The sequence below is a fragment of the Durio zibethinus genome, chromosome 27 (assembly GCF_047325235.1).
Source record: "Durio zibethinus cultivar Kanyao isolate XHJ-2024 chromosome 27, ASM4732523v1, whole genome shotgun sequence".
NCBI lineage: Eukaryota > Viridiplantae > Streptophyta > Magnoliopsida > Malvales > Malvaceae > Durio > Durio zibethinus.
Genome location: NC_143188.1, coordinates 5,360,182 through 5,380,096, shown reverse-complemented (window position 1 = coordinate 5,380,096; position 19,915 = coordinate 5,360,182). Strand labels below are relative to the sequence as shown.

General features: G+C 30.0%; 3 protein-coding genes across 3 annotated transcripts; 2 read left to right on the top strand and 1 right to left on the bottom strand.

Annotated features, from left to right (window-relative positions):
- The first annotated feature begins 4,144 nt into the window (after positions 1-4,144).
- On the top strand, positions 4,145-7,818 carry LOC111279108 (FRIGIDA-like protein 4a). Its single transcript, XM_022866009.2, has 3 exons — positions 4,145-5,130; positions 6,503-6,678; positions 7,037-7,818. Exons 1-3 carry the CDS (start codon positions 4,236-4,238, stop codon positions 7,526-7,528), a joined length of 1,563 nt encoding a protein of 520 aa, XP_022721744.1. The 5' UTR covers positions 4,145-4,235; the 3' UTR covers positions 7,529-7,818.
- Positions 7,819-9,699: 1,881 nt separating this feature from the next.
- On the top strand, positions 9,700-12,021 carry LOC111279109 (Ribosomal L18p/L5e family protein). Its single transcript, XM_089756573.1, has one exon. The coding sequence runs from the start codon at positions 9,700-9,702 to the stop codon at positions 10,732-10,734; it is 1,035 nt and encodes a 344-aa protein (XP_089612699.1). The 3' UTR covers positions 10,735-12,021.
- On the bottom strand, positions 11,225-11,876 carry FDC1 (2Fe-2S ferredoxin-like superfamily protein). The gene has a single exon (XM_022866012.2). The coding sequence runs from the start codon at positions 11,874-11,876 to the stop codon at positions 11,424-11,426; it is 453 nt and encodes a 150-aa protein (XP_022721747.2). The 3' UTR covers positions 11,225-11,423.
- Positions 12,022-19,915: the final 7,894 nt, after the last annotated feature.

Sequence of the window (19,915 nt, the reverse complement as noted above, 5' to 3'; positions counted from 1 at the left end):
ATATACAAATTAAATATAATATAAGATGATTATTATCTTATCATATCTATTATTTATATATATGTTGTACATTAACTATTATATGTATTATATATATCTTACACATAAATTAAATAATATTAAATGAATAAATAAAGTTAATTTGTGTATTGTACGAATCATAAATTAATTTAATTTATAAAAAAAAGATTATAGTTTGAAAAAATTAAAAACATTTAAGTGTAGAATTTGAATTTTAAATATATTAAAAGATTTTTGTTAAAAATTATTATATAAATTAATTAAATTAAATTTTAAATTTCAAATTCCAAACAAACTTAACTTTTAAACAAAGAGAAATATATTTACTATTTAATGAAAGTTTGGGGGATAATAAAATGCTAAGTCTAAAACAAAGGTAATGGTACGATACTATTTTGATGCTTAAACCAAAGTCTAATGAATTTCTAAGTGATTTCAACAAAAAGAATAATAATAATAAAATTTTGAGACAATGAGTGGGATGGAGTTGGACTGAGAATCTGTGGTGCGAATGGGGGAGCTTGAAAGTGGGATACCCCTTTGGTGCCATAGCAGCCGTAGGTTAAGTGGCTCTAGCGTTAGCCTAACTTTTATTGGCTATATTAAGTAGCGAACAATCAAATGAATGATGATGTGGTATCTTCAACTGTACCCAACATGCAATTAGTAGCATTTGAAGATTATTAATCACTATGTCTTTTCATAATTTTTTTTTCCTTGGAATCTTTCTTCTCCGATTGGAATTGTCTCCGTGGCCGATTGTGCACGAAATATATATATATATATATATTATAATAGTAAACTTTTTTTATTTGAAATTTTTAATACCGGATGATTCTTTTAAATTTTTTATTATTTTAAAATCGAATTAAATTCGATTTTTAAAAAATAAACTTTCTTAATATTTATTTTTTTATATTTATAAGATTTAAAACCAAAATCTTAACATAACAACTTTATATCCATTGACCTACCTTTTATAGTGGATTTAAATTCATATTTTTGTTACACGTGCCTCGACGGAATGATGCCCAAACATTGCCTAAATTTCAATTTTAATATATTCAAGATCAGTTCATAACCTTTTTCTTATTTTAAATTGACAAACTCTAATTTCGCTGCTCAAATTTATTGAATTTTTTTGGATAATTGATGGTTACATTAATTATAAAATCATAATTTTTTTTGTAATTTTGTTAATTACGAGTAAAGTTTATATTCAAAAATTTCAATCATGAAATCAATTTTAATATTACTAAATTGATAGTTTATTTATATAAATTTATAAATTAACTCTTATGAATTTAAGATACACATGATAGAGGGAAAAAGTAAAAGGATAAATAAAGAAAGGTGGAAAAGTTAAAAAAAAAAAAAATTAAATGTACTTGGTAGGAAAAAAAAGAAAGAGAAAAAAAGAAGAAAATTATTATTTTTCATATTTATTTACAAATATAAATCATTCTAAATTGAAAAGAAAAGATACGAGAAAATGAGAGAGAAATGAGTAAGTGATGCATATTTACAATATTATTCATAATTTTTAGATTTTTTACCTTAGTTTAAAGAAGATTATAATGGTAAAACTATATAATTTTTATTTTTTATTTTTCATCTCTGTCAAGCATATATTTTCTTTCAATTTTTTCATTTTCTCAATTAAGCACATCAATGCAAAAAAAAAAAAAAAAATCTATTTTTTTATCTTTCCACTTTTCTTCTTTTCTAATTTTTTATTTTTTCATTTTTTATCTACTGTACCATACAAAGCCTTAATGTTGGATTAAACTACAAGCTCTGAATGTCAAAACACAAATTTTTCATTTGAAATTAGCCAACTTTTAATTATTATTATATGGGTGTCCGTGTGTTGTTGCGGATCATTTTTTATTTTATTTTTTCATTTTTAGTCATCTACTTTTTTAAAAATATTTACCTAATATAAAAAAAATAAAAAAAATTCAAATGAGAGTGACACACGAATATATAAATTGATCTCTTATTCTCACAAAATATATTAAAATTTTAATTTTTTTGTGTGTCCCACTTAACATCAAGGTTTAAACAAAAAAAAAATTATAAATACATATATATAAATATTAAATGAAATAGATAATAAAATATATATTTTATATATACGATAAGATAGATTAGAGATGGCATCATAAATCTGTTTTTGACTCATTTCCTATTTCTATAAAAAAATTAACTTGAATTGATTCAATATTAATTTTTTACAAAAACATAAGTTGAGTCAGATAAAAACTTATTGATTGTTTTGTCATTTTTATTAAATGACTTATTTTATTATAAAATTAATTTAATTAAAAAAATTAAAAAAATATGAAAAAAAATAAATTAAGATATTAAATGGACATTTTCATTAATATTATTTTTTTATAAATTTATGAAAAAAAAAAACATAAAGTGTCACGTACCTTTAACGTCAAGTGAATCTTACAAAAAAATTTAAAATTTTTAAAAAATAATAATAAAAAATAAATAACTCCAAACATGACATTTTCAATATCAAGTGGCGTAGAAAAAAATTTAAAATTTTTTAAAATTTTTATTTTTTTAAATAATAAAAAAAAAACACTTGATGTATCTTAAATATCAAATGAATTCTAAAAAATATTTTTAAAAGTATTAATTAAAAGTAAAAAAAAGTAAAAAAGGCAAAAATTTGATATAAAGTGAATCTTATCTTAAAGAATTAAATTAAAAAAAAATCAAATATTTTAAAAGATCTAAAAAAATAAAAAAAATAAAAAATAAGTGACTGGCATGTAACACCTTAAAGCATTGGTATTTTTAATTCCGTACATAACCTAAATTTAAGTAATGCATCCGTTACTTTCAAAAAAAAAAAAAAGAAAAAAACAAAAAAATTGAATTTGAAAACCTAATTCAAAATTTTGAGCCAACACGTAATGCCAATTGGGGAACCAATCACCTAACCCTCTCCATATTTAATTTTCGCCCATAGGAAAACACCATCATGGGCCCATATGCTCACGTGTCAAAAGTATACGTCCTTCAAAGGAGGGTCCCACCACCCAAAATGAACTCCAATTTTGCCATGCTCATCCATGAAGAAACCAAATCTCTCATATCAACTAAAACAAATTTCCTTCAATCCTTGAATGTGATTTTTCTTTTTCTTTTTTTTTTTTTTAACAAAGAAATGCGCGTGTTCTGTTCCAATTAAGAGCGATAAGGATTCAATTTGATTTGATTATTTTAATTGATATATAATATTATAGATTTTAAAAAATTAATTAAAATTTGAATAAATTTTTTTAAAAAAATTTATTTAATATGAATTAAATTTTATTAGTTTAGTTTTATTTATTGAATTTTAAAAATTATATTTTTAATTTTTTATATTATTTTAATTTAATTTTAATATATTTAAATAAGTTTTTATTTAAAATAATTATTTTATTTTATTAAAAATATATAATTTATTTTGAATTTTTTTTATTTTTATTAACAAACTAATATGAATCTAATAAAAATATTTAATATTTAAATTTAAATTAAATTGAATAAAAAATTCAATTCTAATCATATTAAATATTATAATTTTAAATCACTTTTTTTCTCAATATTAATTTAAAAATTTATCAAAAAATTTCCTTTTCTTTCCTTTCACTCCTTTCACTTCCTTATCCATTCTTTCCTCTCTATTTCCCATTTATCTTTCAATAATCAACTATTGTCTTTACTTTTTCTGACTCTTACCATATGGGCATGTTGAGTCCCTTTCCCACTGGCCCACCACTCCTTTACTTTCACCAGCTTTTTCCCCCTTCTCTGTTTTTCTTCCCCGTTTGCTTTTCTTTTTCTCTTCTGATCTCTCTTCGATATCCGGGAAAGCACTCTAGCTCATGTCTTTTAACGCAACCAAACACCCCCTTATCCTTATCCTACACGCCTTCACCCACTCCGCGCATTTTAGTTCCACCGTCAGGAACGCGCACTCCTTATCATACACACCCACCTTGTAGGATAGAGACGACCATTACCATCGTTTTTAGTCGCCATTAGACGTGTCTTATTCTGAAAGGTCCACGTGAGCGCTGCTTAAGCTTTTATCATCCCGTGTTTCTCCGTTGCAGGGGTTCTCTAGTTTCTCTTCTGTTTCTTTTCTTTTGGTTTCAGCTTCAGAGTCACCGGACGGGTTAAAGAAAGGGAGAAGTTTACCAACCATGGGGTCGATCCCCGATCAAGGCGAGTTGACCGAGTTAACTCAGCCGAGTTTCGACGAGTTCCAGCGTCAAACGTCTCTGATGACGAGCTGCACTCTCCTGTGGAAAGAACTCTCCGATCACATCAACTCACTCGAGCAAAACCTGATGAGAAAATCGGAGGCCTTGAAGCGCAAAATTGAAACACTAGACTCGGAGACCAAGGCCTCACTAGACTCACTCAAGAAGCGCGAGCTAAGCATCGATGACAGCGTCAAGATCGCACTCAATCGAGTAGAGTTCCATAAAAAAACTGCCTTGGAAACCCTTAACGACGACGTCGAAGACAATCCCGACGGCGAAGTTGACGATGGAGACGGCCTTTTGCAACTCCTAAAATCAACGTGCTTGAAAATGAAAGCTAAAGAGTTCTGGAACTTGGTGACTGGCAAAAAAAAAGAAATCGATTTGTTAAGAGAGAAAATTCCGGAGGCTTTATCAGAATGCATCGATCCGGCGAGGTTCGTTGTGGAGGCCATATCGGAAGTGTTTCCGGTGGATAAAAGAGGGAATGAGAGAACAAATGATTTGGGATGGGCTTGTGTTTTGATTCTGGAAAGCTTAATTCCGGTGGTGGTTGATCCGGTGATCGGAAGATCTAGGATGCTTGTTACGCCAAGTATGAAGGAGAAGGCGAACGAAATCGCAGAGACCTGGAAAAGGAGTCTTGAAGAGAGAGGAGGGATTGAGAACGTGAAGACACCGGATGTTCATACTTTTTTGCAACATTTGGTTACCTTTGGGATTGTTAAGAAAGAGGATCTGGAGCTTTATAGTAAGCTTGTTGTTGGTTCTGCTTGGAGGAAACAAATGCCTAAACTTGCCATTTCGCTTGGCCTCGGTGATAAAATGCCTGGTATGCTTACTTTTTCTTCTGATGAAATTACATTTTTAATTCCTTTTAGTGAGAGTATGGAGTTTCAAACATGGTGTAGCTTATTAGAGGACCTTGTATTCTAGGACTCAAGTTTTTATGTTAAGCACTGGAATGTTTCTGTTTCACTGTGATGTTGTGGTGACAGTGGGTTTTTTTTTTTTTCCTGGTTAATTTGAACTTGGCTGCATAACGTTCAGAATTAACTTAAGAGTTGTAAAGGTGAGATTTTTAGGGCATTTTATGAGCTTATATTGATTGTGTTTGGAAGAGAGTGTTAGATAAAAGTATGTATCCGAATCTGGTTTTAGACCTGACAATTTTAAAAATGATTCATTGACACATAAAAGAAAAAAAGAAAGAAAAAGCACGAAAGTGACAGTTTAAAATTTTTGCAAAAATCATATGAATTTGGCAAAAATAAAAAAAATGTGTTTCATGTTTAGTATTTAGTCTTTAGTGTGTCAACATGAATCGTTAAACGATAATTTTCCTTTTTATACGTGTTTGACACAAGATAAACAAACACGGTTACACAATTGTTAGGTCTAACTGGTATGTTCAATTATTTTTTAAAGTTTTTCCATATATTTGGAGGGCTAGGCAAAACACTATAAACATGTTAGTTTGATATGTGCTGGACATAGGTACTCCACAATAATGAAGAGTCTGCAGCAATAGTTAACTAGCATAGTTAAGTGCCTTAATGTTAATTAGCTATTGTATATTGCCTTAACATGTTGGTAAAACATGTACCTTTTCTTTTGTAAGCTTACATGCTTTGGAGATGGTTCATGTTGGCGTGTAATTTGCTTATTGGTGATTTGACTGGTATGAATGTTGCCAATTTGTGTATATGTATATTTTTTATTTTGTTGCTTGGTGTTTTTGGAAGATATATGGTGTGGCTTCAGAGGACCATTTAGGGAACTAATATCGTGAAGCAATTTTAGCATTTGGGGACTTATGTACTGCATGTTGTGAAGTGTGTGCGTGCTTGCTGTTGTGGTTTAGTGCAAATAGGATAGCAACCAGAACTTTTTGTTGAGATAGGTGAAGCTAGATGTTCACAGGATTGGATATGTATCAAGTTCTTTGTTGAAGTCAACGGTTCTGTTAGTTTGTTACTGAGAAAAACGTTAATTCAAGGGTGTTGGTGTTGCAACCAATGGATGTGGCTAATAACTCAAATAAGTAAAGATTCAATGTTTAATTTGCAATATCATTTTTAATGCCTATATCATTATGCAATCCTTAACATGGCCAATTTCGTTGAAAGCATTGCTTGTAATGGTTTGTTGTGCTTTAGCGATGCTCTCTATGCGTTTCTAAGGCCTTTAATTCTTGTATACAGACATGATTGAAGAATTGATCAGCAAGAGACAGCAGCTTGATGCAGTTCATTTCACTTATGAAGTTGGCCTTGTGGACAAGTTCCCCCCTGTACCCTTGCTGAAATCTTTCTTGAGGGATGCGAAGAAGGCTGCAACTTCTATTTTAGACGATCCCAATAATGCTGGCCGGGCTGCGGTATACACCAATTTACTCATACTGATCATTTGTTTTACTCTATCTATTGTTTTGGATTATCTATTTTTACTTAATTAAATGTTTGATGCTAGGATTTTTCTCCTGGGGTTTGCTGTAAGCAGAATGCTTAATTCTTTTGTTTTATTTCAGTCACATATTACCTACTTGCTTATAAATTAAACTATGATGTTTTTCCAATAAAGGATGCCTAATATGGGTGAATGGTATTGTCATTTCATGTTTCTCTTTTGTGGTGGGGATTAGGGATGTGGGATTGCGTCTGATTAGATCTAAGGAAACATGCATCTTTAAATTCATTGCATTTCAATTAATAAGTAAGCTTTCTTGTTTTTTCTAGCAACTTGCTGCACGCAAAGAGCAATCAGCACTTCGAGCTGTCATCAAGTGCATTGAAGAGTACAAACTCGAGGCTGAGTTTCCACCTGAAAACCTCAAGAAACGCCTTGAGCAGCTAGAGAAGACCAAGACTGAGAAGAGAAAGCCAGCTGCTGTCCCTGCTAACAAGCGAACGCGGGCTAGTAATGGTGGTCCAATGCCTCCAGCTAAAGCTGGCCGTTTGATGAATGCATATGTCTCATCTTTTCCTGCACCTCCTACATTTGTCAGGTCTCCATCACATTCCCAGTACCCTGCTGCAGTCCCAGCATACCCATCCCCACCTGCCATGTATGGAAGCAGGAGCCCACCCACCAATCCCTATGCTTACTCACCAGAAGCAGTCCCTCCTCCCCTCACTGGTTCTTATCCTGGAGCTCCCATGAACTATCCCGCGTATGGCGGTTACGGTAATGGTTTGGCACCATCTTATCAGCAGGCTTACTACCGATAGACAATGACTACCATGGATATGGTAACCACTGATATGATGACTACCGAACCAATCTCAGTTTCTTTCTAAATGGTTTGTTTGTAATCACTAACCTTTTTAATGGTAGCGATGTCTGTGTGTTAATTATAAATGTTCTGCTTCTTGCTTTGCCATGGTGAGAAGCTGTGTTTCTAATGTTGATCAAACTTTTAGTACTAGGTGATTGTGAAGTAATCACGGTGGAATCATAACAATGTCTAAACTCAAGACAACCCTGTAGAATTAGTTGTAGAAAGATGTTATTCTGTTTATCTTCTGAGCCTTTGCATCCTCGTTTACTATTTGCGTTCAAATAGAATCAAATGCCATCCGGGAAGGCTCTTTGCGAGTGATAACTTTTTTTTTTTTATTTTTTTTATAGAGATGATTTATTAATTACTGGATGGTGTTTGATTCCCTTAAACTTGCATATTCTTTTTGTGAAAGACGGATTGTTGTGGGGACTCTAGGTCTGAAAAATTGTAATCTGTTTGATAAGCTAAAATGTATTGTCCGGCCCATTATAATTAAACATCTTGTAAGGTATTCTGGTATCTATATTTCATTAGGTTTTACGAATTCTATCTCACAAAATGTGTTTATAAAATATGTTTTACCTATGTGAACAATTATATTTTAAATCGAATTTGAAGATACATTTGATGTGAGATTATAAAATTTTTTTAGGGTCATAAACATATTTCTCATTTCAAAGAGCATCTATTGATCATAATCTTCATTCTCAAGAGGATCCATTTTTATTAAAATTAATTCTGATATCAAATATCATGCTCATATCAATAATTAGTACACCTAGAGTTAGTATTGATACTAAATATTACGTTCATATTAACTTGTAAAATATTATCTATTTCGATTTGTTGAATTTTATAATTTTATCTAAACAAAATTTATAAATTAAAGGTAATATGAATATTCATAGCCAAATCGAACTTTAATGCTAAATTGATATGAGATTTATCATTTCAATCTAGGACCATGACACTAAGGCAACTTTGCTAAGACTTGAGAGGAGAAAAGAAGGGGAACAGATACGAGGGGAGAGGGTTTTTTGGGGAGGCATTCTATCCATCTATACTGGAACAATCAGGAGGAATTTCAGCTCTGTAGATAGCTACTACTTAAGGACTTTGGAAGCAACGGTGAACCACTAAATTTGCAATTTCATCAACACCATGATGGGAAAGAAAAGGATGTAAAGGAGTGAGAGAAAGAAAATGGATGGAAAGGGCGAGGAAATAGTGAAAGTTTCTAAGAGGGAAGATTTATTTTAGTATAAGAATTATATTTTTTTATTTTTATTAAAATTACATTCATAAAACTAATTTTTGGTCATTTTCATCTAAAAATAAAAAAAAATATAATTCTTATTCTAATGTAAATAGATCTTATCCATTTTTGTAAATAGGATAATGAAAAATAAGGAATGAATATATAATTTATAAAATCTTGCACATAAATAATAAAAAAAAGAGATAATTTTCACATCAATCTCAGTATTTCATTCCCTGATATTCTCATGAACAAGATGCAACATAAAACAATTCGTTCCCGATACACAAGTTTGTTTTCAATTATCAATTACCAGTTAATAAACCTTGAACGATCCTGAACAAATGGCAAATAGATCGGGATGCTACGGAGCGGCAGTCAAATAAACCTCATTCGCAGGCCACAGAATTTAGCTGTTAAACGGATCAACTCCAATCCACCAAACCAAACAACCTTTCCCTAAGGATCGTCACCTCTTTAATCAAGTGTTTGTTTGATCCTGAACCAAGGCCTCAAAGGCTGAAGCATCCTGCTTATTGTCTCACATGACATCCCACAACTATATATTTTCATTTCTCACTTACTAGCAGTCTTCTTCATTTCAGTCTCCAGCTTTCTCTTTTTCCGCAGCTGTGTGCACCCATACACCCATCTACGTTAGAAGCTTAGGAGATTGTTTCTTGAAATAAAAGTAGGCTTTACTGATTAACAAACACCTGGAACGTTGAAATGCAATTTACAATGTTTTCGCAATACGTAAATCTTTCTTGGTCTACCAACTATTTGATGATTTGCCACTGAGAGCTTCTTCAGTCCTGCCAATTTTGTTCCTTTTCTGCCAACAAGCAGCCCCCAATCCAATGACGTTGCATTTACTTAGAAAAGTCATTGCATTTCCATCAATTGGGAATTCAGGTTTCCTTCTGAGATTCCGCAGTTTTTGCTCAAGGTTTCCTCCAATTGTCAACAACGAAGATATCAAGCCAACCCCATCAACAAACTACTCTAGTAGGATTCATCTTTCTCCTTTGTTCAATGATAGCTATTCTCACTTGGGTCATTATGATATTGAACTTGTAGACGATGAAACCTGGCAAGTTTCATCGGGTTTAGCTCATGCATATAAAGGATTTGATACTGAAGTGGGAACAAGACAGTTTACAGAAGCAGTTGGTCAAAGGGTAGATGACGGTTCTCCTAAAAGTGAAGATGATCAAGACTTTGATGACATTGACAACATGAGAATTCGAGGTAGTCTCTTTTATAAAATTGACCGTAGCTCCAAAGAGTTTGAGGAGTATACTTATGACTTCCACAGAAAGAAAGGTTCCAAGAACAAGGATGATAGCAAAGAAAGCGAAAAGGAGCGTTTAAAGAAGAAGGATGATCCTAAAAAAAGCAAAAGGACGGAGAAATCAAATGTTAATCTGCTTGAAGTTGTTAAAAATAGAAGTGTTACTAATGTTCTTGATAAATTTGAGTTTTGTTCTGTTGAGAAAAAGAAGGTTAGGGCTCCCACTTTTAATCAACTTACGGGTCCATATCATGAGCCATTTTGCCTGGACATTTATATATCCAAAGCATCAGTTCGAGCCTGCATCGTTCACAGGGCGACTAGCAAGGTTGTTGCTGTAGCTCATTCGATTTCCAAGGATATGAAATTTGACTTAGGTTCGACCAGAAATGCATCTGCTTGTGCTGCTGTGGGAGAAATTTTAGCTCAGAGAGCACTGGATGATGATATCCATGATGTGATTTACACACCAAGGAAAGGGGACAGATTAGAGGGGAAGCTTCAGATAGTTCTTCGGTCTATAATTGATAATGGTGTAAATGTGAAGGTTAAGCTTAAACAAAGAAGGCCCAAGAAAGCAGCCAAGGCATCAACAACTTAAATGCATTTATTTGCCTGTCTTGGTTCTTTTATAATCTCCACTTGATCATATCTTGACAACATTTTGAGTTGCATTTTAAACTGTTACATTCATGTATGAAATTACTGCCCTGATCCACCGAGTTAAATTTGCTAGTAGTCAGTTCTACTCACTTTGTAATGGAGAAGGTGTTTTCTTCTCTTATCTTCTGGATTGTCAAGTGGAGTTTGGTTATTTATGGGTTAGTTGATGAAGCGGCTGCATCTTCATAAGGTTTCTGTTTCAGTCTTCTAAGCTGTTGGGAATGGCAACTTTTTTGCAAAATTAGAGCCTTCTGTACAATTTTGTCCTTTATTTATTTATTTTTATCTGGTTTCATCTTAATACTTTGGAATTGAATAATACAAAGTCATGAAATATCATCAAATTATGACTCAAAATCTAGTGCACTTTTTATATTCATGAAGAACCCCAGACATGATGGATCAATTGGGGATCATTCTCCTACACCTTCACAATCTGGATCATAATCATTTTATTGAACTTTGAATGGACGATAAATGGACGATGCAAATTAATATTTTTCAGGTAAAATTACAATAGTAACTGATGGGATAACCCTACTATTGTCCTGTCATGAATAGGGATCCGACAAACACAATTTTGGAATCAAAATTTACCTTTTAGAAACTGAATCAAGCATAAACAATTCAATCATTAGCTGTTGCTAACTGCAATGACAGCAGCTCTTCCTCAGGTATAGTCTTGATATGGCAATCTGATCTTGGGTAAGATACACACAGCAGTGCATATCCACGGTCCACAACATCATCACTAAGCATACCTTCACTCTGATCAACTGAGCCGCTTAAGAGCTTAGCAGGGCAAGTCATGCATACCCCAAGCTTACAGTCATGTGGCGCAGGCAAGCCAGAGTCCAACGCCTTGGATAGAATGGTCTCATCGGGCTCCACCTCTAGCTCTGTCGACTGATCTTCATGCTCTATCACAACTTTGTAAGACCTTGCAATGAATGTTGAGAATCTGAAAGAGCCATGGCGGGCTCTGGGGTTAAGCTGGTAGTGGGAGGTAGAAATTGTGGTGGGATGTTTTGGTTTGGCGAGAAATAAAAAAGGAGAGGGGGTGAAATGAAGGGTTGCCATTGTTTTTTTTTTTGTGGTGAGGACAGCGAGGAGAAGAGCTGCAGCCTGTAGGAAGGTGTGTGGTGTTAGAAAGGATAAGGTTTTTCCATTTATTTATTTTTTTTATTTCTCAGTGAGCTTGCCAAATGTCAAGTTCTTGAAAGTAGTAAGACTGCATGATTTTCATAAGCCCCACCATTTCTTTTTTTTTTCACCATCTTAAATTGCAATTATAAATACCATTAATTTAAAAATTCCAATAGAGCGAAAACATTGGCAGATCTTGAAATTGCATAATTAGGAAATTAACTTAATTTTGTGATCATTAATTTTTTAAGAAGTGGTATTTAATAAATTTAAAATTTAAATATTTATAATTTTTTATTTTAAAATTATGATTTTTTAAAAAAAAATCTTGAAATGACAATGCATAATTATAAATTGATGCTTAGAAACAAAACTATAAAATGGTTTTGAAAATACGAGCAAAGCAGAAAAACAGCAAAGCTTAGGCACCTTGTATTATAAAAATTTGTTCATATACGAGTATATATGCCTTACCTTGCAGCTGTCGGATTGGATGTATAGGTTCCGGGTTTTATTCAGGACCACCATGCGGACTTTTTTCATTTTTATTTTTGGGTTAAATTCAATATAAAATACATTTTGTTTTTTTTTTTTTTTTAATTTTATTGTTTTGTTTATGTTTCTCTTTAAGAATCCACCGTCTCTCTAAATTCCCTTAAACCTAGTTTCTTATGTCAAACCATCATCCTCGTCATTATCAACAGTTAACCATCAGTGTTAGACTTTATTTAAATGGATGGTGAGATGATAACAGTAATAAAAGTTATTATAATTATAACTGAAAAAAAAGTATTATAACTGTAATTGAAAAAAAAAATCAATAAAAAATTTATACTAAATGAACTTTATTGAAATTTGTATTTAGATTCAACTAGTGATGTAGTGAACTTAATCGTATTTCATTGAAAGTGTGTTGAAATCCAAGCCTAGCCTTTGAAATTCTTAAAAAATTAATAAAATCTTTCTTTTGACCTCTTTTTGCTTATATAGGATTAGATTTTTACAAAAATCCCTAAAAATTCATTAATCTAGGCTCAAAGCCGAAATTGAAAACATCATATCTAGGATCGTTGTTGCTGTCGTTGGCCACCAAACTTTCACCATGGCTTCCTTTACCCTTTTCCTTGTTTTCATCATTCAGACTCCTCAAAATCCATCCAAAAATTCTAAATTGAAACCGAGAGATAAAATCTCTTTTCCTTCACTTTAACTTTGCTTGATATGCAATTTTTTGTGTATTTTAATTTAAGTTTATTTATGTGTTTGGTTAAGTTTTTTAGATTATGACATTGCTTGGATTTGTTTTTTATTATTTGATAAATTGTGTTTTTAGTATTTTTTGGAAAATTTTTTGATTTTAATATTGTGGGATATGTCTTTGTCATCATCGACAATAGAGTCTTAACATTGGCTTTGCCTATAGTAGCCATAGATTTGAGATCAAAACATTTTTTTCTTCGTTTTTAATTACAATTTATATTTTTAGTTTTTTTTTTCTAAAGGGCAAAAATGATATTTTTGTAATCAATTAAAGGGTAAAATAGTATTTTTCTTTGTAAATTAGACATGTTTTAAAAAAAAACTATCCCTTAATGATAATTTTAGTTATTAATGATTATTGATTATTGATGTTAATAAAATTTTAGTAATCAAAATTTAATTTTAATAATTTAAATAAAAAATGTTCAAACAATACTTTTACTTAGAGGTAACTTTTTTTAAGTACTTTGTATTTAGTTCAATTGTAACAATATTTTCACTTACAATTTTACATAAAGGTATCTCTTTTTTTAAATAATGTTGTATTTAAACTCAAGTGAATAATACTACCGCTTATGGTTTTGTATGAAGATGATAAAATAATCTGAATTTGAAATTTCATTCGAAAAATTTAAAATTGAACTCAATCAAATCTAATGTGACAAAAAAAATTCAAAGAAAATAATTTGAACTTAAAATAACTTGAAAATGAAAGTATTCAAACTCGAAAAAAATCCAAACCCAAAATAATCTAAATTCGAAGCTACCAAATTTGAAAAATATGCTAAAATGGTTGCATTATATAAAAACTAAAAATGATATGAACTAACCTTAATTCAATAGAGTCTAAACTTGAAATGACTTGAATCGATAACGATAACAACAACAATAACAACAAAAAACTAAACCTTATATCCCATAACTTTAGGGTTGGCTGTATGCAAGGTTGAAAAAGAATAATATTAGGTTGTAGTTTTGAATCTTCTTGTGCCACTCATTTATACAAAAAATAACCTTTTCATTTACTTTCTTTACTCTTATATCATTTCTTATTACTTACATCCATGTTTTTTTTGGTTTACCTCTAGAAGTTTTAGTCTGTCCTAAATCTAAAAACTCATTTCTCCTAATTGGTGCACAAATAGACCTATATTTCACATTTCCAAACATCTCAAACAATCATCTCTCATTTTTTTTCTCAATTTGGACTATCTTTAATTTTTTCGAATCTCTTCATTTATAATTTTATCTCTTCTAGTCTTACCGCATATCTATCTAAGCATTCTCATCTCAGTTATTGCTCATTTTTTTTTCATGTTATTTCTTAATAACCTAACATTAAGTTCCATATCACAATGTACTCCTTACAATTGTTTTATACTTTGACTTTAACTTTAAAGGTATGTTGTAGTCACACAACATACTTGGCGCATGTCGTCACCTCATGCATCCTGCTTGAATCCTATGATTTAAATTCCTTTGTATCGCAACATTGCTTTAAATAATTGATCCTAAATATAGAAAATGACTAATTTTTGGTATTATCTCACCATTCAACTTAATCACATAAGCACTCGTTTCCCTGTGACTACTGAACTTATATTCCATGTATTCAGTTTTAGATTTATTCAATTTAAAGCCTTCAGTGTATGCCTTCATAATTCTAATTTTGCATTAAGATTATTACTAGTTTTAGCAACAAAGACTATATCATCAACAAATAATATGCACCATGGCACTTTATCTTGGATATGTCCTTACAACTCTTTCATATATATCTTTAACTATGTTAATATGCTTTAAAGGAACTCTTTTCTTTATTAATGCCTATCATAGCACCTCTATGAGAATTCTATTATATGTTTTTTTCAAGTCGATAAATACCATATATGGATTTTTTTTCTTACCCAAAAACCCTCCAACAAAAGCCTCAATAGGTGAATTACCTTTATTATGGAGCGTCTTGGCATAAATCCAAATAAGTTTTCAGAAATAGTGACCTTACATCACAACCTATATTCAATTACTTTCTCCCAAAGTTTTATAATATGACTCATAAGCTTTATTCCTTAATAGTTCAACCAATTTTGTGTACAACCTTTATTCTTGTATAAAGGTACTAAAGTACTTTTTTTCATTCTTCTAGCATCTTTTGACATCAAATTTTGTTGAAAAGATCCATCAACCATCCTATCCCCATGTCATCTAAGCATTTTCAAACCTCAATGGATTCCATTTAGTTTCACATTTTTATTTTCTTTCATCTTTTTAAAAGCCTTTTGAAACTCATATTTTTTAATATTACATTTAAAAACATGGTTTATATCGTTAAAAGGTATGTTAAGCTCACCTATATCATGCTCAAAATTACCAATAAAAGGATTATCAAATAATCTTTCCATTGCTTCTTAATCTCTAAATCTTTCACTAAAACTCTTTCATTATTGCCTTTGATGCATCTCATGTGATTAAGATCCCTACTCTTTTTATCCTCACCTTGGCAATTTTGAATGATTATTTTTCTACATCTCTTATCATTGGTTTCTATATAATTTTTTATGGATCATAGTCTTTGAATCTTGAATAACATTTTTGGTTTTCTTGTTTGTTATCTTATACTTTAGATTACTTTCCTCATCCTTAGTGCTTCTTATATTTCTATAATACTATCACTTAACTTTAATTGTCATTTCTACATTCTCATTCCACCACCAAGAGTCTTTTCCTAATAGTGTATGACCCTTAGATTCACCAAGTGTCTCTTTAGCAATCCTTTGAATTATGGTAAATTTTTTTCTCACATTACTTCTACATCCTCATCAGGTTTTAAATCAACCTCTTTTTTCAGTCTATCCTTAAAAGCTAACATTTTATCCTCCTTCAAGTTTCACCATTTAATATGTGATTCATGACTCTAATGTATCATCTTTGATCCTTAAAGGTGAAAAATATCTAGAATTAATAGTCTATGTTATGTTGTCACACTCTCACACACTATAACTTTGCAATCCTTACAGTTACTTCTATCCTTTGTTTTTGTAAAAAAAGATATCAATTTGACTAGCATTTAACCCATTCCTAAAAGTCATTAAATATGATTCTTTTTATGGTAAAACACATGTTTAATATAGTTAGGTCAAATATAGTAGCAAACTCTAGAATATTATTCCTAATATCATTTCTTACTCCATAGCCATATCCTCGATGTCTTTTCTTAAAGTCAATTAAATCCTTGCCAACGTGACCATTCATGTATCTTTCAATAAACAACTTTTTTCATTTGGTATGGCTTGCACTACCTCATCTAAATCTTTCCAAAATTTTTGCTTACTTGTTTGATCCATAATGATTTAAACTTAAAAAGATTCAAACTTGAAATGACTAAAATCCAAAAAAAATACAAACCTAAAATGACTTGACTATGACATGAAGCGAACTGGAACCTATTTTTTCCATTTCTTTATATACATTTTTGTACCATTTTAGGCTATTACTTATGAATTCAAAAGGTATAAGGTCTAAATTTATAACTCTACTTAAGTGGTGGATCAAATTTGCCACTCATCTTTGAACATGTGTAATATTATTACCATACTTTCTTATTTGGTTAAAAAATAATAAAAGTTTGAGTATTCTATAGACTATTTGTTATTCTTTCATTAAAAATTTTAACCATTAATTTTTAATTAGGTTAATGTCATGAATATTCTTAAATTATAGTAAAATGTTCAATGTAGTACTAAAATTTTAAAAATTTCTAATGTGTTACCTAAATTATAAACCTATTAACTAATGTACTCACCCTAATGTAGCTAGCTCAAAATGATGACATATAGTGGACAACTAACCCTTCAATTACTACATTAGTTAATAGATTCATAATTTAAATACCACATTAAAGTTTTTTAAAATTCAAATATTACATTGAACATTTTACTATAATTTAGGGTTATTCATGACTTTACCCATTTTTATGTAGATGTATATATAAGCAAGTTTGGATTGGTCAAACTTGATTGACACCTCTAAAACTCAAGCCCAAACTCAACTTGTTCATTTAAATTATGATTATTATTGAAATATTAAAAATAGTTTTATATTTTTAAATATATTTTAGAATTGAAATTTAATTAAAATATGTTATTTATTAAGGTAAAATATTTTGGATTGATCTCTATCATAAAACATCAATATCCAAGGCTTAAGCCAAGCTAAGTTAGGCAAGTAGCTTAACCTCTAATCATTTCTACCTTTGATAATTTTTTATCCAACTTAAAAAATATAATGATAAAATTGTACTCATTTAAATATGAGTGATAAATTTAATTGCCACTATAAGAAAAATAGTAAATTTGAGCCATTGAAAAAAAAATCAATTACTTAATTAAAATTTGAGTCATTTTTCCAAAAATGGTTGCATTTAAGTTAATTGTCGAATTGAGATTTAAATTTGGTTAAATTCAAAATTGCCCAATTCCTTATCACTTATCCCATCTTTATCTTTTGGATACATTCTCAACAACTGATTCAAATTTCAAAAAGTAATGGCTCTCTCTTTTTTCTTTTTTTTTTAAAACCAAATTAGTTAGACAAAATTGGAAAAATTTTATATAATTATTTTCACTTCTATTTTGTATATAAGACACATTCTATTATGATAGTTTCTATTTACATCCCTTAATTATTCTCTACACTCATTTTCTATTTACACCCCAAATTCAAATCCTAAACACAAAATTTTTGCTTATTACACTTCACAACCATATTTTTTTTTTCCTTTAAACACCCTTCACACCCACTTTTGTAAGCTTCTACCTTTTTGATTTATCCTATCTTTCTTTAAATTCTAAACCAAAATTCATCCCTTAAACTTCAATTCAAACCCTAAAATCACAAGTTGGGCCTAAATCAAGCTACTTTGAATTTAGACATAGGTTGCATTTTATTTTTGTTAATTTTTGAGTAAATTAAAACTAATCTATTAGGCTATTTTGTGTAAAATCATGAATGACAGATATGCAAATCCATAAATCTAATGGACTAATGGATATGTTGTTCGTAAGCTTTTTTAAGGCTTTTGAATTTACAAAACTTTCAAAATTTCAAATCCGTAACCATTAAAAACATGTAAATTTCCAAATTCAAATGAATCGTTGTTGTTTAGACCAAAAATGATTGGATTGTTAAATTTGAAATGGCCTCTCCATATGTGTTTTGGAGTGGTCATTATTGAAAGCAAGTGACAAAGAGATGGAGATGTTAGTACTAAAAAAGGAGGGGAGGTCACGTATTCTGACATTTTGAATGCAAGGGTTACTATACATGGATGTCTATATTCATCAAAGCTCTATAGATTTTTTTGGCGAGTAACCTTCGTAGATTCACTTACAAGGAAAATGTTCCATATGGAATTGACTTTTTGTCTTGTTGGTTCAGAATTGTCTGACAAGGGCAAAACTTGAAAAGCAATGACGGATCCAGGATTCCAAGTTAAGGGTGGCCAAACTAAATAACAATTGTAATTTAAAAATTTTCACTTAATATATAATATGATATTATTTGGTCAAAAGTTATAAAAATTTTAAGCAAAATATGACATTCCATAATGTAACCATAAATAAGATAAATAAAAAATTGTAACTATTAAGATAGCAGAAACTCAAATAATTTTATTTAAAATTGTGCATGACAATCTTTCATTAAAAGAAAATCATTAGATTGAAAAGTTTTAGTAAATTTTCTCTCAATGTAGTTAACAAGATTAAGATTTTCTCTCAACAAATATTGTTAATTTTCTCATATTTAAAATTAAAAAAAAACTTATAATTTGTTATTAATGGTTTTAAAATAAAAAAATAAAGATGCAGTAGTCTTATCATGGAAGAAGTTCTAATCACCCTTTTGTACCATCATTGTAATTGGCTCTTTAAGAAGATAAGAATACATATTCCTTTTCGATAACTATAGCAATTTGGTGTTGAATTCAAGCTTTTAAGAAATAAGACTTATTGCTGGGTTTAGGCTTTTAGGAAATAAGATTTATGTCTTTTTTGTTCTATTAATCTTACATTTTTTTTTTTATTAAACTTCTTTGAATAGTCTTAACCTTTTAATGTGGGTCATATTTAACAAATATATTTATTTTTTAATTTTTTAATGAAAACTAAACTATAAATTTTAATACTTTTTACAAATTAATTGGAATTTGAGAATTGAATTTTTTCTTCTTAAAAGTTTTTTTTGTTGAAATTACAAGTACAAATTACAATTATAATTATGTATTACATAACATAATTATCAAATAAATAAACCAATCAACAAATTAGAGCATAACTAAACAAATCTAACATAAAATTGAAACAAATCCAGGTATTATGAATTTTGAATCTAAAATCTCAAGATTCTAAACATTTACAATAACAAATAACAACTTTTTAGTTTTTTAGGGGGGCCATTTTCAAATTTTTAAGAGAATATTTATGAATTATATAAAACATATCAAATTATATCAATATGTATTAGAGGGCTTGAAAAATCTTTAAAAGGGCCATTGCCCTCATTGGTTTTAATGTGGCTTCGCCATTGCTAAAAAGGCAAGAGATAAAAAATCAGGAGTCGATTAGTAACAAAGGCTGAAGGTGTTTTTGAAATTTATTCTCTAACACTCAAATCAATGCCAGAAAAAAGAGAATACGAAAGGAAATCACCAAGAA

Bases quoted from the DNA above. Each gene is read 5' to 3' on its own strand.
- LOC111279108 (XM_022866009.2), top strand. From the start codon at position 4,236: ATGGGGTCGATCCCCGATCAAGGCGAGTTGACCGAGTTAACTCAGCCG. The intron at 5,131-6,502 runs GTATGCTTACTT...TCTTGTATACAG, and splicing joins CCTCGGTGATAAAATGCCTG to ACATGATTGAAGAATTGATC. The intron at 6,679-7,036 runs GTATACACCAAT...TGTTTTTTCTAG, and splicing joins ATAATGCTGGCCGGGCTGCG to CAACTTGCTGCACGCAAAGA.
- LOC111279109 (XM_089756573.1), top strand. From the start codon at position 9,700: ATGACGTTGCATTTACTTAGAAAAGTCATTGCATTTCCATCAATTGGG.
- FDC1 (XM_022866012.2), bottom strand. From the start codon at position 11,876: ATGGCAACCCTTCATTTCACCCCCTCTCCTTTTTTATTTCTCGCCAAA.